Genomic DNA, 24,177 nt, shown 5'->3' with positions numbered 1-24,177 from the left:
TATCCCCCTTCCCTCGCCCACGGTAGTTAAATACCTCGCCTATTCCAACCGAATTATTAAAGCATCAAATGAAAAATAAAAAGAGCCAATGTGCATCTATTTTTTGCGGATCATTTCCCATCTCTGACTAATTTACAAGGTAGATGATAGATAAATACACACCAGTCAATTCAGCTTACACACGCATATACTCCACAAGCACATTAGATCAGACCCAAGGCAAATGGAAAGTATTTACAAAGGATCACCAATCAGCACAGCCAAATGTTTTCTCACTGCTGTAGCACATGTAAAGGAACCCATCCTCATCCTTGAAGGATTCATAAACAGACTCCATCAGACTTGCTGCAGGTCAGTGTACAAAATAAATACATTACCATATGATCTTGCCAAAAATACAAAACTTAGAACAAGATGCCAAGGGATATAGGGGTGAATTTACATGTTTGTGGTAAAGTGTTCTTCACAAAAACAAAGAGAGCTTTTCCAGAAGCTAGACGAAGCCTGCCACTCAGGATGTGGACGAATTGCCCAACAGACATGTCTCGGGGTACCAGGTATCTATAGGCAATAGAGAATCCATAAACAAATACAAAGACTGATCAGCCTCCATAAAAAAGAGAAATGACTGAATAAAGAAATGTTTTTTGAGTTTAAGTCGGTCAAGCCTATGCTAATTGGTTCCCCGTTGACACAAGAAGGGGGCGAGGAGAGAAGAAAAATATGGAATTACAAAACAATATCTGAGTGGAACTACCAGAGATTCGAATGCTCAAACTAAATGATTTAAGATGAAAAATGTGTTAATGTTATATGGCTAACGATTATGTTGTCAAAACTCTCAAAATGAACACAAAAATAGCAGGTACAAGTAATATTAGACCAGTCATCAATGAAATTATGCAAATAGTAATATGGGGATAAACCTGTTAATTGAACAAAGGGCGGGGGGAAAGATAGATCACAAGGGAGAAAAAAGTAAGATGATATAATTCACAAAAGTGATACTATTTCAATTGATTGACAACAAATAATCATCCAAACCGTGTAAGACGAAACTTTCTTCTTCCCCTGCATAAATTGATCATTGTTTGTGTCCTGAAGCACCAATATGTTCCCCAGGCAACAAATAAAAAATGTTTGAAACAAGGGCAAATATGCAATATGATTAAGTCAATGAACCTAGCCCAATGCAAAAAACACCATCTTTCCTGGAAAATATAAGCGTATTCAAAAATTTAACTAGCTGTCTAACTGAGAAATCAAAATTGCTAGAAGAAAAGGTTGCTTATTTAGAGCAACTGTTGTGGAAAAATGGCATGATAGTGAAACAAGGTTGATAAAACAAACATAGAGAAGCTGAGAACGCCAAAAGCAATAGGAACGAAAAGCAAAAGAAACACATAAACAGAGTTAGTAGGTGCGACAACCACACTCCTTCAAAAGCACATTCATAGAGAAGCCAAGTGAATGCAGGACTTACTTTTTCTTCTCCATGGCAGGAAGTTCAGTCTTCGAATACCTTTCAACCACCACCTGAAATGCGGTAACGTTGTCAAATCTCATTTCACAAATTCGTAGATGGTACATGTTCAAGCAAAAGCTCGGTAGGTTCTTTGCATTGCTTTCTATAGGGACATTAAGGTGCCAAAAGCAAAACGCAATTACTTCATAATCATGACCCGAGTAACAGATTCCATGAATAATTTCAAGGATTATTCCCACAGAACCAATGCTTCCCAGATCAAAGGACGAGTAGAAGATGATTAACTTTAACAATAGTCAAACTTGCGGTGAATTTGATTCCAGGAGCAAAGAAAACACCATTTTGGGGACAAACAGTAGAAGCCAGGGGCCATAAAGGTACAGAGACGGAAGGAAATCAGATGGTCAAAACCAAGAATAATAGGAAAATGAAAAGAGCAGAAGAGGGGGGAAACGGAGATGTAACTTACTGGGATTCGATCTGGATATTTGGCAATGATATCTCGCGATTCGCCTAATCGTTCCTCTGCATCAATTTTGGTCAAGATTGAAATATAAGAAAAAGAGGAGAGGAACGTAGGAATTTGAATTTCAGGAAGCAAGGTCGGTCGGAGAACAAAGAGAAGAGAGAGAGATTGCAGAAACAAACCGAAGGTGAACTCTTCTTTGAAAGATGTCGTTTTGCCCATTTTTGTGTTTTTTTGCGTCTGTATCGATGATGGCTTCCTTCAACGACGAGTGGATAGAAGCCCTAGATCAGAGCCAGGTGGAGAAAGAGAGAGAGAGAGAGAGAGAGAGAGGAAATTGATCAGAGGAAAAGAAAGGAAAGGAAAGGAGTTTGTTTATTGATTAAAGGGAAGGCCCAGCCTTTACGCCACAATTTATTCATAAACAAATCGATCCTCCACTGCTGTCTGCTGCAGCTCATCCTTCTTTCCTTTCCATTTTAAAATGAAATATAAGATATATCTACCAATAACTTTTATAAATTGATATAACACTTTAAATTTAATTTTAAATAAAATTATTATACATTTTATCAACTTATAAATATTATTTATCAAATTTATTTGCAAGTATGACAAAAAAATGTAGTGCATTTTCAAATATTATTTTACAAAATTCATTAAACCCTAGTCTCAAATAAAATGCCCTTATTATAAATCTATGGTTATGAGGGGAGACCTCCTAATTTTAGCACCAAAGTATGGAGAACTAAACAAATAATCAAACAGATTAATACATATCTATATTTATATGCATGTATTATATACCATATATATTTATATGATTATGTATTTTTTAGTCTAAACAACACATTTTTTGACATAATTTAAAAATCTCTCGATTCTTTGAGTTAAAATCTATCATTGGATTAGGACCCAAATTCAAATCATTTTTACAAAATTATGTTTAAACATTAGATTTGAGATTTCACACCCAAATCACAAATGAATAGCTCAAAGGAACTCGTAAAAAACATAGCCTACAAGAATCAAGAACAAAACTAAAAACAAATTAAAATTATTAAAGGACATACTAGATTTTCATTCATTTATAGGAAAATTAAAAGTGAACAAAAATCAAACAAAAACCAAAAATAGAAAATTAAAAGCTATTTAAAACCTGCCCTTAACATTTGGGGCATAAAATATTAAACAGGGAATAATTCATTATAGTGCAAGGCATTCTGAATGTCAAAAGTAACATTTCTATTAAAGATACGAGGAACACATTCTCATTCAAAAGCATGGTTGTCACCATCTCCTACAAACTAAACTAGCCATTCCACATTCTAATCTGAAACCAAGGTGAACTAGTTCTGCACATAAGTATAAGAGAGTTTCTCAATGCATTATCAGAATTATCATTCCATTTAAGTGCCACTGAATGGATTTTGCCACTTGGGCTTATTCCTTGTTTTCTTAGCTGGAAAAAATACAATTGTTTGTGTGTTCATCCATTGGGGAATCAGGACTATTCCCTGTCTAAAATAAACCATGCCCCGAATCACTGCAGCATTGATGGTTTTCTCTTCACAATCCATCGCAACAAGCAATAAATATCCAATGTAAAACGGATATACAGGAAATACAGCCTCAAAACGTTATAAAAAAATTATATATATATATATATATAAAATCTAAATAATGGAAACATAGGAGGAGTGCACACCAATCACCATCTACAGAAGCTGCTATGTTGTCTAAAACAGTTCCCTAGTTGTGCTCATGCAAGAGCAAGGTCCTTCACCAGCAAGAAAGAAGTGAACCAAAAAGGTGCTCAGGTTTGGCCAGGCTCACCAGAAGGTCCTGGCCTAGTGTGTAGAAGCGGCTGCAGGGCCTTCACCACAATGCTCATGTTTGGCCGGAAATCAGCCTCATACTGTACACACAATGCAGCAACAGCAGCCATCTGTATCCAAGATGAAGAGAAATGGCTCAGTAAAAAAAAAAGCAACCTATTAGCTTTATAGACTAGCTAGGTATCAAAAAGGGTAAATTACCCAAATATATATATATATATATATTCAACTTTCACCTTGATTTCAAAAATAGACCCATCTTTTAATATAGACTCTTCTAATTTTATTAATTGAGGTATCCAATTCTCAATTTCACTTCAATTATAAAGACTTATCATTAAGGTCCGTCAATTTTTACTGTTGTTTAATGACATGGCAAACTCCTCTCTCTCTCTCACTGGAAACACCAACGCTAGAGAAATATGAGCGTCAGCCCCATCAGCAAAGAAGCCCCACAACCATGTTGGGGGATTTCTACAATAGGAAGAGGGAAGACATCAAAGGGGGCCTTGGAGCTTCTTGCCTGGCAGGATGCCTAGATCCCTCGTTCAATCTTTCTAGCCTTTTGACGCAACCCATTATTTTTCCCTGCCATGCCCCTTCCTTGTTTTAAACTCTTCTCACTACATGCCTTCTCTTTCCCTTTCTCTCCCACTTCAATTTCCACTCTTATTCCTGATTTCACTAGATATGGCGTTCCTCATGTTCATCACAATTTAATAAAGGTGCATTTTTTTCATTTGGGTTGAACTCTTGTTGTATTTAATCTTTAGTTACACTTTTTAGGCTTCCGATCCTTTGATCAGCTGTATTTGATGTTCAAAGTTTGTATCTTTCTCCATTTAAACAATGGATGCTGTGTGATCCTCCATTGAAATTGCGGCTCTACTGCCTGATTTTGAGTTTGCATTGTTATTTCCTTCATTATTCCCTGCCTCTCTAACTTACCCTCTTCTTTTAGACCTGTATGCTAACCTTGAATTGGTCCCTCCTTTTAACTTTGTTTCAAGAAAAGGTGTTCTTTTTACTCGAGACAACAGTGCATTTATGTTCTGTGGAATAGAAGAATTTGTTTTGACGGCAGTCAGTTCCACATGGTGGGGGGTTTTGCAGCAGAACCCCCATAGCTGTGGGGGTTTCAGCAGTGGTGGGGGGCTCCATAACCCACTTTTTTAGCGCTGGTGTTTTCGGCACCCGAGAGAGAGAGAGAGAGAGAGAGAGAGAGAGAGAGAGAGAGAGAGAGAGAGAGAGATCTTAGTGGTAATATCTACAGTTTGAAGTGAAATTTGAGTATCCTAATTGATAAAATTAGAAGTTTTGAGTCTAGATTTAAAAACAAGATGAAAGTAGGGTGTTCTTTTAGGTAATTTATCTTATCAAAAACAATGTTCTTGTTTTAAGACTTTCACATGTCCTATATCTTGCAATGCAGGCGGGAAATCTGCCAAATCTGCAACTTAGTTACCATAAGTTTTTGTATTCCTCTTAACATGGAAATAAAGTAGAAAGTGCTCTACCACTTTACCAAAATGCTCTACCAAGCACCAACAAAATAAGCGTAGAATTAAATGCATAGAATATATATAGTAGCAGCATGTGCTTTCCAATACCTTTGCAACTGCTTTTGGAGGGTAATCTCCCCCAAGTCTTGCATCAACACATTGCCTGACTTTGTCCTCACTAAGTTTTGGTGTAGCCTAGAAAAGAGAAGCTACACTAATCAGCCTGGGCATAAAGAAAAATATCTCCATATCATAATAAAAAAAATGAAATAATAACCCAAGGCAGAAAAACACTAAAATTAGAGTTTTTCCCCCCCATATGCAGGCAATTAAAAATCAAGATTCCCAAACCTAGGCAGAATAGAACATATTTACCAAAATTGAGTCATTTTTAAAGCCACGTTTTGTAGGCACAACTTCAATTTGGATTTCAAAATTAGAGTAGAGTGGATACTAGATGCATAACTTGAAAGAAGACTTGCTAAAATGCAACCAAACCGCACCCAGCAGCCTTTTCCACAAACCAAACCATCTGGCTCTCTCTCTCTCTCTCTCTCAACCCAGATTTCAAATTTTAACCGAAGTTTTCTAACCCTTCTCCAATCCACAAAAGACAAAATCTGATCACACCCTCCTTGAGCGCCTCAACCAGATCTGATGGTTCAGAACTAAAACCACAAAGGTAGTCATCTGAACTGGGAATGCAATAAAGCTTTCATCAAAGGCAGAGGAAGAGTCAACTGCTGAGGCACCAAAGACCAGGCAGCTAGAGGAAAGCATCCCTAGTCTAATAAGTTAGTAGCGAGTGGTGGGATCATCATTTACACATTCAATAAGTACTGAGAAAACACTGCTTTTGGTGGCAATTTTGAGCTTCCGCAAAGCTGGCATAAAACACAGAAGTTGTGTGATGTAATCACAACTTTGGGATTGAAGTTGTGATTGCAAAACACAAGGTGGCTTTGGTAAATATATTTTACTTTACCCGGATTTGAGAATATTGATTTTTTCTATGCCTGCCTATGGTAAAGAACATGGAAAAATCAGTACCCATGTCACTAGACTCTGCTGTCCACGTGGTAATGTATGATCCACGGGTTTGCGCCCAGTTAGGAGCTCCAGAAGGACAACACCAAAGCTGTATACATCGCTTTTTGCATTAAGCTGTCCAGTCATTGCATATCTGCCAAAAAACAAAACATTGAATCTTACATAAAATATTTTAAAGCAGAGTATTTGCAATCATGACTGACATCATAAATGATAAATACACATACCATGTCATCTGGCAACAACTGAAATTTCACATTTAGGTTTTAAGGTGTAAATGGCCATCTTGTATTTTTTTTCCCACAAAAAACAAATGAAACGTTGCCTACCCTAACCTTCCCAAGCTCAGTGCAGTGATACTCATTCTGATAAGCCTTAAACAGCCATCTTGGCAGTACCCTTGGTGTATGCACAAATAAGCCTAAAATCAAAACCATCGACAAGCAAAGAGAGCTTACTCAGGAGCATGATAACCAAACGTTCCAAGAACACGAGTAGAATGAAGACGAGCTGCCATGTCAGGTGCCTGATTTGATAAATCGAAATCAGCAATTTTAGCTACATCATCATCAAAAAGTAGAACATTGCTTGATTTGATGTCTCGATGGATGATGTGCGGATCAGCCTTTTCATGCAAGTATTCAAGCCCTTTGGCAGCCCCCACAGCAATTTTAACTCGCTGTGCCCATGAAAGAACAGGACCTGGTTGTGCTCCTTTAACTCCTTTCCTTCCTTCATTAAGAAAAGATAAAAACTGTAAGCTTACTCTCAGGCAAAAGATGAAGCCCAAAGATTGCACATCATAAAGAACGCATCACTAGTTCTGCACCAGTGTTCTGCACTGTCACGAGTCATGACAATACTACTTAGTAGCATGAATTTTAATTTTTTGCATTATGCTATAATTTGTAGTATTACTTTTATTGCTTGTATTTCTTATTTACTGCTGTAATTTCTAGAATAGTTTGTTAGCCAATGATTGCCGACATGTAAAGGGCTAGAATAGGACAAAAGATGTTACAGCCGTTGGGGAGAATTGATCATCTGTGGCAGCAACCATCCTACCCGAGTATATCACCTTCCAAGTCTCTCTTGGAAGGGCAACGACGATCAATAGAATTTCTGATATTCCTTCTCTCTTCTATCTTTCTCTCTTTCTAAATCTCTTCTTCTTCTCTCTTCATTCTCTCTGTTTTCTCTACTAAACCGATTGTATCTTCCTAATTCAATCTGAATTAGGAGTGCGATCCTATTGTCACTTCACAACCGTGACATGCACACGATTCCTCGTAAGCACATTCCCAATTACAATATACCAATGACTAGTAAAAGAAAAAAGTACTTAACAAAAGGGGAAATACAAAGATTAAGGAAACATATACAGCTAGGTGCTAAAAAATTAATATTTAACTTCAAAATGGGCTGAATATTATAGGAAGATATGAACATTTTGAACTGTTTCAGAACCCAAGTTATAGAACAAAGACCAGGTAACATTCTAGCTTAAGTTGAATATTTCTAGCCAAGAAGTACACCAATTGAGAACATAAAATGAATAGATCTTTCAAAAATGTTATTATCAAGTAATTACATACCATGGAGAATATCATGTAGAGATCCATTAGATGCAAATTCATAAGCAAGCACACGTTGGTTCCCATCAACACAATAACCGAGTAATTCAACAAAATTTTCATGTTTCAGCCTTGAAACCATAGAAACCTACATATTTGCAAGTAAGAGAATGATTAGTTCTAAATAACAACATATGTCTAATCACATGGCAAAAACAATTAAGAATGTCAAATCAACCTGCGCTAAAAATTCATCATCTGGTTGCTTGCTGGAGTCCAACTTTTTAATAGCAGCAGCCCTCTCATTTTTTAGAACTCCATAATACACTCTCCCATAGGAGCCCTCCCCAATTAATGAATTAGTCCCAAAGTTCTCTGTAACTTCCTTCAGTTCATCTAGAGATATGGCAGGCACAGCAATAGGTTGGACTTTCACAGCTTGAGCACCCTTTGATGCAGCCTCTGTGACATGATAACCTCCAGTGTTTCCTGAATGATAAACTACCACTTATCAGTAAATAAACAAAAGTAAATTCAGAATCAAACCCAAGGAAACAAAGATAAACTTTGCATAATATTTGACCAAAGGACAAACAGATATAAGGTTCTCTACAATAGGAGCAAATTGACTTTCACAACTTGCAATATTATTGATGATATATATGATAGAGCAACATAATAAGTATAGATGTATCAAATCCAAAGCCTAAATACTCACTCTGCCTTTACTAGTCGCTGATATGGAAATAACCATAAAAAGACCCAGAAAAGAAGTACAAGAATAAGAAGAAGAAATGGAGCAACAAGGAGAAAGAAAAAAGAAAGAAGAGCATCCGCTCTCAAATAAATAAAACACAAGTTTCAAAATTTTCAAGTCAGGTACAATTTTTCTACAGATTAGTCAAAAGAAACCAGAACCACATCAACTCAAGCTTGAGTATAGAAATTCCGTTCAACTTGGTCAGGAAGCTGCTGCATCTAGTCTGTTTGAGGTTAGCAAAAAGAGTCACTTTATAATTGATATTACGCGTGCAAATGTAATATAAGAGCTCTATCAATTTATCAAAGGAAAAAATATAGCAGGCCCATTAAATTACCAGCTGAACTTTTTGCCATGTATGAGCCTCCCGCATCAGTAGGTCTATTGACATCATCATCATCACAACAGCTGAAACAGCTCATGATTCTTCCTGTTAGAATTTCTTGTTGGCATCAGTGAGAAGTTGCACCCATCAGCATGGCGGTAAGCATATATATTGAAATTATGCACATGTGCTCATTAGGAAAGAGAAAGAGCAGCAAGGATAAAGACTATGTTCCCTGGAGGAGTGAATCCAAATACAAACAAGCGCATTCAAAAAGAAAATCCATCATTTACAAATAAGCCATGATGATGAAGTAATATGCTAAGGTTTTCCATGCAGCAAATCATCAACCTTGGAGAATTTCTGGGGAAATGGTTCTCTTATGGGCATTAACAATGCTCAAACTCAACCCAAAACATGCAGGACAGCTGTCCAAACAAGTCCTATAATTCCGTTAAATCTTCTCAAAAGCACACACACTTTGGGCATTTGGAGGAAAGCTATTCATCACTTAAGACTCCATGGAACACATTGAAGATTTCAAGAAATAACTAGAAAAATCATTGAATAAATGGATGAAAAAAATTAATTCCTCAAGTTTTTAAACTTAAGAACCAAAAGTATAACCTCTCCAATTTAATAGGAAATATCAACCTGTGAAATAATATTAAATGTTTACACTTAATTCCGTAGCATATAGAGTGCAGAAAATAATTTCTCACTATTTTGATACATAAGATAAAACTTGTAACATGCAACCCAGAATTCATCAGTTGTTTGCTACAAAATATTCCACGTCGTGTGACTGTGACTATCATATCAATGTCTCATATCATGCAACTTGGCGCAGCCACACAGGTACCAGGAAATTAGTTTATTCTGTTTGCAAATTTGATTTTTATTCTCATAGTTTATAAGTTCAACCATCCCATGTAAGAAGCAAGTTCATTCAATGTTGACAGCTCTAGGGAATGATTGATTATAATCACTGATTGATTGATTCCAGAATTAGATTGATTGATTCTAGTTTCCTAAACAGAAGATGTGTCTTTTAGATTGCTGTATATTTATGTTATTGTAATCTTTCCAATAGGAGTTGTATTGTATATTCTGTACAAAGTTTCCAAAACCATATTTGGAAACTTCCCTAGGAAATAACTTCCTTATTCAGCAAGGAAGTCTGTATATATTTTGTAATCGGCCCATTCCAAAGAAGAAGAACGATTGAATCCTTTTATTTCCAAGTCTCTTTCTTGACATTCAACAATAGTAGTATTTAGTAGAAATTAGACACATGGACAAGACTATTGAAAATGAGAAATTGCACGTTAGAAAATCTCAAAATGTTCATTTGCCAGGACAGAGGTGATTGATTGGGTATTTAAATGAGGCAGAAGTTCACACAAGTAATTGGCCATATAAGAAGGCTTTGGGAGTAAACTTTATGAGCTGTTCTCAGCCACTGAAGCACAATGGAGGCAAGATGTTTCCAGGGGGATTTGTCAGGACAGAGGTGCTTGATTGGGGGATTTAGAACAGGTGGAATTTCACACAAGTAATTAGCCACCGTGTTATCCGTGTGCCTGCAACTTGGCACATGCAGTAGACTTGTTGAGATGGAGGGGAGTTATTGGCATACAAATATTCTGTGAATGTTGCACAAATCAATAAGTATGCTGTCAGTATTGTGCAGATCAGAGTACTCATATGTCAATCGGAATGAAGTATTGCATAGTCCATCCAAGAGTTTGGGATCTAGGTTGTTGGCTCGAATGAAGAATAGATATGGGTTAAATTATGCATTAAACAGATCCGACATAGTACAGTAAAGTGTGCAGGCCTTTTGGTTACGCAGCAGAAACAGGCAATTGAATAACGGTCATGCAGTATTCTAACCAGATCGAGTAAATCAAAGTAGAAACGCATCACCGAGGAGGAATGAAAGAAGGAAAACGAATCAACAGGCAAAACTAGCATTACCAGCAATGATCAAAGAACACAGAGGAAAGTATTGACCTATGAATATCACGCAATATTCAAAAAAAACATTCGTAGAATATTTCAGGTAATAGTGATATGCCAGTAGAAAGGCGCAATTAACTAGAGCAAGCATGATATCGAATGGCAGATCGATTACCAGATCGGACAACATAGCAATCTCAAATCATCAATTTGCAATTAAACAAAGATAAACCCAGAGAATTCGACAGTGAGGTCGATGAATCCGAGGAATCCCATCAGACGGATGAATTGGATAACGCCTATCGGGAGTGATCGCCGATCGCATCGCATATTAAAATAAAACGCAGTTAAAAAGAAAACAGGAAATGGGAAGCATTTAGTAGGGAGTTGGAAAATATGGATGCGGAAGCTGAAAACAGACAATAAGAATCTTACGGAGGAGACGACAACTACTGTGATCGACTTGCTACTGTGGTCCGCTCCGCTTTCAACTCCTCGGATCCGGCGCTCTGCGGTGGTCTTCTACTACTTACTACACGCGAAAGCCAAAAATAGGAATGAGGAAGATGGGATCACTGGGCCGGGCAGGGAGACAAAAAGGAAGGCAGAGGCGATAGAGATTTACGAATCCCTAAAGTCGGGGTCGGCGATGGGGATGCGCAGGATAAGCCCCTGGTTGGGCGTAGGATTATTCGTCGATCAATAATAATATCATGATATATTAAAAATAAATAAAAACGCGTTTAGGTTAGCATGCCAAGCGAGATTTTTTCGTATCAATCTCAGTCTACGGTCTGCCCGGCGAATCCATTTTGGTCTCCGACCATCTACCTAGTCTTTTGATTATTATTTAGTCTTAATATATATTTTAAATTTATATTATATTAATTTTAAACAAATAATTGTATTTATTTGAGTAAAAATTCGAATTATTTTTATCACTATAACTTAAAATATGAATTTTTATAATTATTTTAATTTTAAATAAGTAAATAAAAACTTATCTATTTAGACTATACCTACAATTCGTTTAAAAATTTCCCCTTAATAAATGCATTGAGAGGAATTATAACAGCTCATGTGACAGACTAAATTACAAGAAACCAAACCCTTTCTCCTACTTATTGGCTTCGTTTAATTCTTATTATTGTGACAAGTATTAAAACTTATATTTATTGTTATTTATATATAATAATAAATCTATTTGATGAGGGGAATGCCCTCGGTCCCATAATTACGCCAATACCCCAGGCAGATATCCAGTGACGACCAGAACATATGTTTCTTAATAGGGAGTTTTCGCCCGAAATCATCTTGTTTAAATCTAGAAGACACGTGGCAGACGAGCATCGTCACATCAATCGGATGGGCGTTCGGTAAGGAAATCTCCGAGGCCGTAGGAACAGACTAACTCGTCGAAGATCACGGAGGCAGCAACTATCCTGAACTCCTCGGAGACGGATGCTATTATGAAATCTTTATCAGGAAGGTTCGGAAAAATGTGGAGGGGAGATCCCGAAGATCTCTCCATGATCCCTATCCCGAGAAAGGGTTAAAAGGGAAGGCGAGATAAGGGAAAAAGGGTTTTTTTCTGCTTTTTCCTTCTTTTTTCCGGCATATAATCTAAGTAAATAGACTGAATTTGAGGGAAAAGAGATATGACTTGATCGTCGAAGATTGACCGGGGGAGCAAGTCCCCACCCATTTTGCAAGTATTTGGTTCGAAACAGAAGAAGGTGATCGGCTCTGCATCATCAATTGGCGCCCACCGTGGGGCCCGACATTCTTCTCTTCTGTCTCTCCAGTGCAGTGGATGGAGACAATATTGCTCTTTTTTGCCTTAAATGGCAACCAGAAGACAGCCATCTCGGGCCGCGGGGGGCAACCCTGTTCCAGAGCTAAGTCAGCAGAACCCTCCCCGAAACCCCCCGGGAAGAGCTCAGAGTCCAGAGGGCCCTCCGCCTCCATCTGATCGGATAGCACTCCTAGAGGGTCAAGTGCAACGATTGACGGAGCTACTCATGGGCTTTCTGGATCGCCAGCATCAGCAAGCCCAGCATTCTCGGGCGGAAGAAAGGCACGAGCCCCCAAGAGAGGAGGAGTCCTATCGACGAGATGAGAATCCTCGGAGGCCAGGACAAGATGATCGCCATGGCGAGGCAGACGAGTCTTTTGACTTGTCGTTTGTGCAGCAGAGGCAGGAAAGAAGATTGCAGCAGCTAGAGGAGGAGATGACCACCCTAAAGCCGAAGGCTGGAGAGGTTCAGGGAGCAAGGATAAATCAGCCCCTTAGCCCGGAGATCATGGCGGCCATACCACCGGAGCGTCTCCGCATCCCGGCCATTAAGCCTTATGCGGGGACCTCTGACCTGATGGATCACCTCGATCTCTTTACCTCTCACATGATGGTACAGGACGCCTCAGATGCAATATGGTGTAGGGTTTTCTTCGCCACCCTGGAGGGGCATGCACGGGCGTGGTATTCAAATCTGACTCATCATTCCATCGTAAGTTTTGCGCAACTCCGAGGCAGCTTTCTGGCGCATTTTGTACCTCTCCGGAGACATCGAAGGTCTACCATGGCCTTGGTAAGTATAAAGCAGAACCAAGGAGAGCCCTTGAAGGACTTCGTCTCACAATTTAATATGGAGGCCTTGAGCATAGAGAACTTTGACCACAGCGTAGCTATGGTGGCGTTCCAGAACGCCTTGAGGCCCGGCCCTTTCGCCCAGTCATTAGCCAAAACGCCCCCGAGTACGTTCACGGACATATTGGGCTAGGCCACAAAGTACATAAATGTCGAAAAGGTCATGCAGGCTAAGAGGACGGAGCATGTGGAGAAGAAGGATAAAAAGAAGCATCCGGAGGAAAGGAAAAGTGACGACCGAAGGGAAAAGCATCGTCCTCGGTGGGATTCGGGTGGTTTTACTCCTCTGAATGCCCTGAGGGCAGAGATCCTTGCTATTATTGAGGGTAAAGACTACTTAAAAAAGCCTCGACCGATGAAGGCGCCATCCGACAAAAGGAACCAAAGTAAATACTGTCATTTTCATCATGATCATGGTTATGATACGGAGGAATGTCACCAATTAAAGGAGGAGATTCAGGAGCTCATCAATCGGGGTTTCCTAAAGAGCTACGTGGCCAAAGCAAGTGATTCTCGGGGAAGGAATGACCAACGGTCGCGATCGAGGAGCCCCCCCAAGAGGGACCGCACAGAGGATTGAAATCGGACTCAGCGAGAGAGATCGCATCGAGGGGAAGACGATCATCCTCAGCCTCCGATATTCCATACACTCGCAGCAGGGGAGGTCCCGATCATGAAGGGTGAAAGAGATGGTGTCATCCGGCTAAAAAGATCGAGGAGTGTGGATCCAATCTCTTTTTCAGATAGCGACCTCCCGGGATACCCGAATCGAAATGATCCGCTGGTGATAACAGCCGAGCTCGGGAAGTGGGAGCTTCGGCGAATCCTCGCGGATGCAGGGAGCTCTTCGAAAATCTTGTATCGGCAGGCCTTCTTAGGCATGGGGTATGAAATGATGCAGTTGAGGACAGCGAGGGTCCTTTTGGTGGGATTTGATGGTAAAACCGTATATTCAGAAGGGATCATTCAGCTCCCATTGACGGTAGGGAGAAGCTCCCGAACTTCTCGAGTTATGCTAGACATCCTGGTGGCAGACGTGCCTTCAGCTTACAACATGATTCTAGGAAGATCTGGTCTCAATGCCCTTCGGGCCATTCCAAGCACATATCATATGATGGTGAAGTTTCCCAAAGATAGGGGGACAGGCGAAGTACAGGGAGATTTGCGCTCAGCTCGCGAATGTTATATGGCCTCTATAGGCATTCCAAAGGATAGAGAAGCAGGGTCACAAAGGGACGTTCCGGGCCCCCAAAAGAACCCCCCGAAGGAGGTCAGTCTCTTACTAGAAGGACCCAAAGATCCCAAAATAGCAGAGCCGGTGGATAAATTGGAAGAAGTACCTTTGGAAGAAGATTGCTCAAACCGATGCGTAAGAGTGAGTATGGAGTTAAAAGACCCGCTGAGAGGTCGGATAGTGTCACTCCTTAGACAGTACGCGGACATCTTCGCATGGACTGCTCGGGACATGCCAGGAGTAGATCCAGAGGTGATGACACACAGACTGGGGATCCGATCAGGCTTTCGGCCTGTTAAACAGAAGAAGCGAAGTTTCGCCCCAGAGAGAGCTAGGGCAATCGAGGAGGAGGTTGCAAAATTGACAGAGGCGCGGTACATCCGGGAGATGGATTATCCAGATTGGTTAGCGAATGTCGTGTTGGTTCCCAAAGGGCAAAGCAAGTGGAGGCTTTGTATCGATTTCACCGATCTTAATAAAGCTTGCCCGAATGATAGTTACCCACTCTTGAGGATTGACGCCCTAATTGATGGAATTGCGGGATGTTCGCTCATGAGTTTCTTGGATGCTTTTCAGGGATATCACCAGATTCCGTTGCACCCCGAGGACCAGGAGAAGACGACATTTATTACCAACAAGGCAACCTACGGCAACACCATAATGCCTTTTGGTTTAAAGAACGCAAGTGCCACTTACCAACGCTTAGTAAATAAGCTTTTTCAACACCAGCTCGGGAGAAATATGGAGGCATACGTAGACGACATGTTGGTAAAAAGCCTGGTGGCTGAATGTCATCCGGAGGATTTGGATGAGTGCTTCAAAACCCTTCGTAAGTTCCATATGAAACTTAATCATGTCAAATGTGCTTTTGGCGTTTCTGCAGGAAAGTTCTTGGGCTACATAGTACACCACCGAGGGATTGAGGTAAACCCTGAGAACGTTAAAGCTATCATGGATATGCCAGCCCCGAGGAGTGTGAAAGAGGTACAGAGCCTTACGAGCAGGATGACAGCCCTAGGCATATTCCTTTCTCGTTTGGTAGAAAAGGGCCTTCCTTTCTACAAGGTCTTATCAAAGGCAAACAAATTCGAATGGAATTCTGAATGCCAGAGAGCTTTCGAAAAGCTAAAGGAGCACCTGGCCACGCCCCCGGTTCTTACCAAGTTGAAGCCAGGAGAACCATTATATATATATTTGGCAGTGGCCAATGAGGCTGTAAGCTCGGTGTTGATACGAGAAAAAGATAAGATCCAGAGGCCTGTTTATTATGCGAGTAAGCGGTTAACGGGAGCTGAGGTCCGCTATCCTCCTATGGAAAAACTGGCTTTTGCCTTGGTAATATCGGCGAGGAAACTCTGACCTTATTTTCAAGCTCATACGATTATAGTGCTTACTAATTAACCTTTGAAGCAGGTCCTTAGCAAATCAGAACTTTCAGGCGCGGATGTTGAAATGGGCAGTGGAGCTCACCGCCTTCGACATTGAGTATAAGCTGCGGCCGGCTATTAAGGCACAGTCGTTAGCAGACTTTATTGTCGAAGGGATAGGAGCTCCCGAAGGCGCTGAAAAAAATCAGGGACCATGGCTGGTGGCAATAGATGGAAGCTCGACCTCGGGGGGTGGAGGAGCAGGATTAATGATAAAAAGTCTCGAAAGGCAAATATGGCCTTATGCTTTACATTTTGAATTCCGAGTGTCTAACAACGAAGCGGAATATGAGGCCTTGTTGGCTGGTCTGAGGTTGGCTGAACAGTTGGGAGCTCAAAATGTCGAGGTGAGTTCAGATTCTAATTTAGTGGTGCAACAGGTGAATGGAGAGTATGAAGCTCGAGAAAGTCACATGGCACGATACTTGGCCATGGTCAAAGAGCTAATGATGCGTTTCCAACACGTAAAGGTGGAGTACGTCCCTTGAACTATGAACACGGAGGCGGACCTGTTATCCCGAATCGCTTCTTCCTCTTTCCCTACGAGCTCTCGGGAAATTCGGATTGAGTCTTTTCCGTAAAAGAGTATCGAAGAAGTCGCGGATCAGTTATGTGTAGAGGACGAGCCTAGCTAGATGGATCCTCTGTTGTCGTATTTGAGAGAAGAGAGACTCCCCGAAGACAAGTCGGAGGCTCGGGAGATAAAACGAAAAGCCCGAAATTTCGTGTTAGTTAGTGGGGAGCTATACAGAAGGTCTTTTTCACAACCATTACTCAAATGTATCCGACCCCGCGAGGCAGATTATATCCTACGAGAGATTCACGAAGGCATATGTGGAAGCCATATCGGGGCTCGGGCTCTTAGTCAAAAGGCTCTGCGACAGGGATACTATTGGCCAACGATGGTACGAGATTCGGAGCAGCTAGTCAGGACCTGTGATCGATGCCAGAGAACGTTTAATCTGGTCTATGTGCCGGCGGTCACACTAGCTCATCTGGCTACGCCTTGCCCCTTCGCTCAATGGGGTATTAACATCCTGGGGCCTTTTCCCCCAGCAGCTGGCCAAGTTAAATATATCATGGCTGTTATCGATTATTTCACGAAGTGGGTCGAAGCTAAGGTAGTGGCCTCTATTACCGCTCGGCGGGTGAAGCAATTTCTATGGAAGAATGTGGTTTGTCATTTTGGAATTCCTCGGATACTGATCTCCAACAACAGCACTCAATTTTCTGATTGGTTTGTTCAGGAATGGTGCCAGGAGTTGGGAATTAGGCAGCAATTCACCTCGGTAGCTCATCCCCAGGCCAATGGCCAAATTGAGCTCGCCAACAGGACTTTGTTGCGCGGTTTAAAAGCGAGGGTGGATAAGGCGAAGGGTAGTTGGGTGGAAGAACTATCGAGCATCCTGTGGTCTTATCGAACCACGATGAAGGTTTCCACGGGAGAAACTCCTTTCAGTCTATGCTACGGTTCGGAAGCGTTAATCCCAGTTGAGATCGGAGTACCTACGCTAAGAGTAGAGCTATTCAACCTTGAATCCAATGAACAAAGTTTGAGGGACAACCTGGACCTCCTTAATGAATTTCGTGATCAAGTGAAGATTCGACAAGCTGCTTACAATCAGCGCATAGAGAGATACTACAATCGAAGAGTAAAAGCATGAAATTTCCTGCCGGGAGATTTAGTATTAAGGCGAGCAGATGTTCAGGGAGCCCGAGAAGCAAATAAGTTAACACCAAATTGGGAAGGTCCTTACAAAGTAACAGAAGTTCTCAGCCTTGGTGCATACAAACTGCAGACCCTCGAGGATACACTGGTGAAAAACGCGTGGAACGTGCAGAACTTAAGAAAGTTCTATCAGTAACAATTCTTTATTATTTTCACACGATCTGTTAGTAATAATTCTTTATTACATGTCTGGGCAGTAGTATTTTCTTTGTTGCTTTCGTATGCTATCCAGGAATAAATTCATTTTTTCTCCTATGCGTAAAAACTCGTCGTTTCCAAAGACCTAGGAAGGCACGTCAGAGTAAAAAGAAAGATTTGACATACTCCCAATGGGGCTAGACCCCTCAGCAAAAACAAAGGATCAGATGTGATTCTCGGGGGGTCCGAACCCCCAACAAAAACAAAGGATCAGATGTGATCCTCAGGGGGCCCGAACCCTCAACAAAAACAAAGGATCAGATGTGATCCTCGGGGGGTCCGAACCCCCGGCAAAAACGAAGGATCAGATGTGATCCTCGAAAGGTCCGAACCCTCGGCAAAAATAAAGGATCAGATATGATTCTCGAAAGGCCTAAGCCTTCGACGGATATAAAAAGATTAGATATGATCCTCCTGAAACTCAACCCCTCGAAGAAAATACGAGGATCAGACGTGATCCTTGGGGGGCCGGACCCTGCAAGACCAAGTTCTACGATAAACAGGGGTGGCAAAAAGGAAGGATCAAGCCTGATCCCCAACGACCAAGTTCTACGATAAACAGGGGTGGCAAAAAGGAAAGATCAAGCCTGATCCCCAACGATCTTTTCTTGTTCTCGATAAAAAGCAGAGGAAATAAGACAACAAAAAGGTAGTAGCAAAAGGAAATCATGCGAAAAATCTAAAACTTTTATTATTGCGGCAACAGGTTTGAATACAAAAATATCTACTCTAAAGAGGACAAGGCAGCAGCAACGTCAAAGGGGATGGAGTCTACATCCAGGTTTGGGAAGCGCTCTTTGACGAGTTTCTTCATGTGCTCGAACCCGCCCCGAAGAATTTCTTCTAGTTCCACGTTATAAGCTTCGGAGCTTCGGAAATACTCGCGACCATTTTGAAAAGCCACTTGGGCATTCTTGAGGGCGGATTGGAGTTGGACATGAGCAGTGCGAAGGTCTTCCTTGCACCGGAAATAAGACTCCAGCACTTCGACCTATCCCTTCTTGGCCTCCTTCAGCTCTAGAGTAAGCCTTTTTATATCCTCCTTAAGCCGGTTATTAACACCCTTAGTGGCGTCCAGTTCCTCCCCGAGCCGGGAATTGGCCTGATTAGCCTCGAGCATGTTCTTCTAGACTAACTCCAGGTCCTCGCGCACCTGAGCTTCGGCTTCGTTGGCAATCCGGGCATCTTCTTGCGCCAGCTCAATAGACTTGGTTAAAATGTGAACGCGGTGTTCAAGACTCAACAGTTGGGAGGAGATGGACTCAAGCCCTCGGAGCCTTTCGACCTCGGACTCCAGGAAAAGGATCCGGGCGAGAAGTTCAGATTCTCGCCAAGAAACCAAACCTTGGAACTCTGTAAGGTTCTGAGGAAGTGAAAACAGAACATGGGTTAAGACTCACTCGCATAAAAAAAAAAAAAGGGGAAAGGAACACGGTCATACCCTCAGAATCTCAGCGCAGTAGTCGGTTTTGTTCGGGGTTCGTAGGGTCCCCGATGGGATCAGAGCTGTTGAGGGAACATTGGTGGCCTCAGGAGCCGGAGGCTCGGAGGGAGTGGCAGCCGGGGAGGTGGTCTCCATCTTACGGTGTTTCGTTCGGCGTGCTAATGTTTCCTTCGTTGATAACGCCGAAGCCTCCCCCGTCAGCTCTGAACGCCCCGCTGGTGCTAATGGCGTTAATATTCGTTTAAAAACCGAACTAATAGGGATGCTGGGAGACGTAGTAGTGGACTCCGTACCTGCCAAGGTTTGATTTTTCTGGGCCTCTGTACGAACTGCAGCAAGCACCTGTGCGATGGTTGCCGAATCATCTTCATGAGGGATCGGCGAGGGTACAGGCACGGTGGAGGTTTCCTGCTACGCGTTCGAGGGATCTCTGGTCCGAGAAGTGAGAGGTTCAGGAGATGGGGCCCCCGAACCCCCAGTGGCGTCGCTCTTGGAGGCCTCTTGGAAGGTCCGGAGATCTCCCTCCACCGCTCTTCGCGACCTAGAAGGTGTTGAGGGTTTCTTATTCTTTCTGCCCTTCGGAGCTCGCTCGAGAGGTACAGCCCTCTCCGACATCCTCTGGTTGCTGGGAGGAGCCGAGGGGCCCTTACTCTCGGGGAGGTCCAAAATCATTTCTCCCATGATAGAATAGTACGATATCTCCCAGAGCTCTTCAACTGAGAATGAGATAGCGATAAAAATCAAATATAGGAAAAGGAAGAAGAGGGAGTAAAGAAGAAGATGAAGGAAGAAGAGCTCACAGCTTTCGCCGTCCAAGCTCGCCTTAGTAAGGCTGGGATTGGAAAGCCATCCCTCTTCCCAGTTTCGGCTATTCTTCATAAGTCGGCAGGCGGAATCTTTGATGGTCTCGACACTCGGACGCTTGTGTTTGGTATCTAGAGTCCACTCGTTGTAGACAAACTAGATTTCTTGAGAAGAGTCGGTGGCCTAGGGCGGACGAAGACGAAGCGCTCTTTCCAATCATTAGAATCTTTTGACCCGCTAGATTACATGAGAGTCGAGGTAGAAATCTCAAGTCCGGGCCACCCCTTGCAGGCGAGGAAGCGGCCATCTTTCACGATTCGGGGGGAGATGGAGATCCACCCTCCTGGGTTGCGGTTGGTCGTGAAGAAGTAGTCGAAGAGGTCCCCGGTTGGCTCAATTTTACTAGTATGGCAAATAAGGAGGAAGCCCATCAGGTATCGCCACCCAAAGGAGGACAGCTGGGCAGGAGCGATGGTAAGATGTTGAAGTAAGGACATCACTCTTCTTCGGGGGGGGAGTCGAAAGCCCCTATCGAAAGCACACTTGTAAACGCAGAGACGACCGGCGACGGGATGGCACGCTCGCAAGTGGCTATTGAACTCCACTTCCTACTCTTCGGGGATGTTGTACTTTTCTCTGAACTGCTGACACTCCATCTGGCTCATCCATTGGCATGGAATAGAGGGGGCAGGGTGTTTTTCCCACTCAATAAGCTCCGCGCCGGCGGAATTGAACTTCCCGGAATTGATTATCGCCATAGCAGAAAGGTAGTAGAAAGAGACGCGGAAAAATGGAAAAACGCTTACCGGCACAAGAAGAGCTAAAGCTGAAGGAAAGCCGAGTGGAAAAAGAAATAAAATGGGTGAAGAGTTCCTATTTAAACTGTAGGAGTAAGAGACCAAAGGGCGAGCAATAATGGGCATTAATCACCCCGGGTTGGCAGAGCTCGAAAGACGAAAAGGCTTTGGACAACGCATTGGGAAGGGATATCGCCGTCAAAACCAATCGATTTTCGTGCCCTCCAGACGCGCGTAAAAAAAATAGAAGAAAAACACGACGAACTCTCCGGGCCTTATAGGTATCAATCGACAAGAAGTTAGGAGGAGGAGCCTTGGGAGCTTTACCACTCCTCGAGCCCTTCAAGCCGAAGAGCTCAAGAAGTGGGGGGGGCAAGTGATGAGGAGAATGCTCTCGGTCCCATAATTACGCCAATACCCCAAACAGATATCCAGTGGCGACCAGGACATATGTTTCTTAATAGGGAGTTTTCGCCCGAGATCATCTTGTTTAAATCTAGAAGACACGTGGCAGACGAGCATCGTCACATCAATCGGATGGGCGTTCAGTAAGGAAATCTCCAAGGTCGTAGGAATAGACTAACTCGCTGAAGATCACGGAGGCAGCAGCTATCCCGAATCCCTCAGAGACAGATGCTATTATGAAATCCTTATTAGGAAGGTTTCGAAAAAGGCGGAGGGGAGATCCCGAAGATCTCTCCATGATCCCTATCCCGAGAAAAAGGTTAAAAGGGGAAGGCGAGGTAAGGGAAAATGGGTTTTTTTTTCTCCTGCTTTTTCCTTCTTTTTTCCGGTATATAATCTAAGTAAATAGACTGAATTCGAGGGAAGAGAGATCTGACTTGATCGTCGGAGATTGACCGGAGGAGCAAGTCCCTACCCCTTTTGCAGGTATTTGGTTCGAGACAGAAGAAGGTGATCGGCTCTGCATCATTACTATTTACATTAAGAAATTGTTCCAGATGTAATGTTTGGGAGACCTGCTAAGAAATAAACCAATAAAGAGTATGTGTGATCTCCCATATGGACTTTTTGATACTTTACTAAGTTTTTTGAAAAAGAATATAAAATGCACAAAAATAAAGAGTTATAGTATGAATATAATTTGAGCATATATTTATTATAAGAGTAATCTCTCAATTATAAGAAGAGAAAACTAACAAGCGGAGAGAGAGCCATGATCCTCGATTGACATTTCGAGCTCTTATTTGAATTTATAGATAGTGATATTAGAAACGTGATTAACATTATTTTTCATAGTTTTCTTGTGAATACTGTTTAGAAATCAAGTATTTTAAGATTTATGGGCTTCTATAACGATTTGTTATGCAAATCAAATATAGACTTTCAGGTTTGGGTGGCTCATAAAAGTCTTTTGAATTGTAGTGGATAAATAATTTGTACATTTTCAGTAGGGTCTCTTGAAGGACGCGAGAAAGAGATTCTCATATGAGGTCATTCGGTCTTGGTCACTGACTGCACTCTCACCCTGCAATTAAAACACAAAACAAAACACAATAAAAATTTTATATTTTATTTATTTATTTAGGCGAGAGGTTTATACTCGTCAGTGTACGAGTGCAGTTGTAGTTCAAATTTAAATTTATACTTTCTGGATAAGTCCAGGTCGTCCACTGAGAGATTTATTTATGGCAAAAGAAAAAAAGAATGTCACACACACGCACACGCATTTAGATGGATTGATAACATGATTTTTTTATGATTTTTTTAGATAACAAATACTAGAAAATAAAGCAAGACAGAAGTTGAAATAAATACTAAACGTGAGAATATGAAATTGGAAAGTACTTGAGTTAAGACAATTTCAGTGCCAACCCGTTGATTCCCAAATTTAAGCATAAAAGATTAGCAACATTAATTTAATTTCAGATATGAGGGTTTGTTATTAAATGCAATTAAAGATAATGATAGCTCTAGTTTAAGCAATCCCCATACATGATATGCGGGATTCTAAGTTAAGAAACTACCATAAATTCAATTACAATTAATACACAAAACAACTAAATTAATCATCCGGGTTTGGGTATGATAGCGTTTCCAGTTCTAGTAACTCTCATGCATGACATGAAAGCTCTAAGTTAGGCTTACGCTCCAATCCAAACCTAGTGATTTTTCAATAATCAAAACACACTCATATTGAAGTTTAAACTAATGTTACTCATTTAAAGCGTAACTTTATTTGGGAATCATTGGCGTTGGACACTGTCCTTGCCTTAACCCAAGATTAGATTTAGCTACTCATCTCCATTAAATTAATTGACAGGAATTTAAATGACATAATTTAAATAACAGAATTTAAATGACAGAATTTAAATGACAGGAATTAAAATAGAAGAAACTAACCGGCCATTTAGGCGGTAGATAATTAAAATACAAGAATTAAAATTGCAAGAATTTAAAGGCATAAACTAACCGTCCATTTAGGCGGTGAACAATTAAAATACAAGAATAAAAATTACAGAAATTTAAAGGCTAAAACTAACCGTCCATTTAGGCGGTGAATAATAAAGTAATAATAAATGACATAAGAATTTAAAAGAAGAAAGAAATGAAGGTAGTAAGATCACAAGAGAAAATACTAAAGAAAATGAGAGAGAACAAAAGCAATTCTCAAAGAGAGAATTCTAAGGAAATAACTAAACTTTGATTCAAGAATAATAATCACACTTACAAATGCAATCAAGTGATCTATTTATAGGCCACAAGATGCAATACAAACCACACAATTTCAATTATTCAACTAGACATAATTATATCTAATGGGCACTCACACACTTAAAGTTAAATGGATTTTAGCTATAATACACACCTAATATTAAATGGATTTTAGCTAAAATACATACCTAATAAAGCATTCATAAAGTTAAATGGATTTTAGCTATAATATCCACCTAATAGTTAAGTGGATTTTAG

At 41.2% G+C, this 24,177-nt stretch overlaps 2 protein-coding genes across 5 annotated transcripts; both read right to left on the bottom strand.

The window, feature by feature from the left end:
* Positions 1-69: 69 nt before the first annotated feature.
* Positions 70-2,322, bottom strand: LOC127796688 (autophagy-related protein 8i). Its single transcript, XM_052328975.1, has 5 exons — positions 2,135-2,322; positions 1,956-2,011; positions 1,484-1,536; positions 443-561; positions 70-345 (listed from the first exon to the last, which is right to left on the bottom strand). The coding sequence occupies exons 1-5, from the start codon at positions 2,172-2,174 to the stop codon at positions 245-247; spliced, it is 369 nt and encodes a 122-aa protein (XP_052184935.1). The 5' UTR covers positions 2,175-2,322; the 3' UTR covers positions 70-244.
* A 1,152-nt stretch (positions 2,323-3,474) lies between these two features.
* LOC127796687 (pto-interacting protein 1-like) lies at positions 3,475-11,643 on the bottom strand. 4 transcript variants are annotated; one of them, XM_052328973.1, is made up of 9 exons: positions 11,399-11,643; positions 11,139-11,262; positions 9,014-9,106; positions 8,155-8,405; positions 7,938-8,064; positions 6,801-7,074; positions 6,343-6,475; positions 5,401-5,487; positions 3,475-3,900 (listed from the first exon to the last, which is right to left on the bottom strand). In XM_052328973.1, the coding sequence occupies exons 3-9, from the start codon at positions 9,096-9,098 to the stop codon at positions 3,769-3,771; spliced, it is 1,089 nt and encodes a 362-aa protein (XP_052184933.1). In that variant the 5' UTR covers positions 9,099-9,106; positions 11,139-11,262; positions 11,399-11,643; the 3' UTR covers positions 3,475-3,768. The 4 variants fall into 4 exon arrangements, with proteins under 4 accessions (XP_052184933.1, XP_052184932.1, XP_052184931.1 ...); XM_052328972.1 differs by lacking the exon at positions 11,139-11,262 and having other exon boundaries at positions 9,014-9,118; XM_052328971.1 differs by lacking the exon at positions 11,139-11,262 and having other exon boundaries at positions 11,399-11,641.
* Between the last annotated feature and the right edge of the window lie 12,534 nt (positions 11,644-24,177).

Source organism: Diospyros lotus, chromosome 3, assembly GCF_014633365.1.
Source record: "Diospyros lotus cultivar Yz01 chromosome 3, ASM1463336v1, whole genome shotgun sequence".
Lineage (NCBI taxonomy): Eukaryota > Viridiplantae > Streptophyta > Magnoliopsida > Ericales > Ebenaceae > Diospyros > Diospyros lotus.
This window is presented reverse-complemented; position numbering and strand designations above follow the sequence as displayed.

What these genes read in the sequence shown, in the direction of transcription:
- LOC127796688 (XM_052328975.1), bottom strand. Translation starts at nt 2,174, where the DNA reads ATGGGCAAAACGACATCTTTCAAAGAAGAGTTCACCTTCG. An exon ending in AATATCCAGATCGAATCCCA is followed by an intron (nt 1,537 to 1,955) that starts GTAAGTTACATC and finishes ACCGCATTTCAG; the next exon opens with GTGGTGGTTGAAAGGTATTC. An exon ending in GAACACTTTACCACAAACAT is followed by an intron (nt 346 to 442) that starts GTAAATTCACCC and finishes ACTGACCTGCAG; the next exon opens with CAAGTCTGATGGAGTCTGTT.
- LOC127796687 (XM_052328973.1), bottom strand. Translation starts at nt 9,098, where the DNA reads ATGAGCTGTTTCAGCTGTTGTGATGATGATGATGTCAATAGACCTACT. An exon ending in CATGGCAAAAAGTTCAGCTG is followed by an intron (nt 8,406 to 9,013) that starts GTAATTTAATGG and finishes TTTATCATTCAG; the next exon opens with GAAACACTGGAGGTTATCAT. An exon ending in CTCCAAAAGCAGTTGCAAAG is followed by an intron (nt 3,901 to 5,400) that starts GTATTGGAAAGC and finishes TCTTGGATACAG; the next exon opens with ATGGCTGCTGTTGCTGCATT.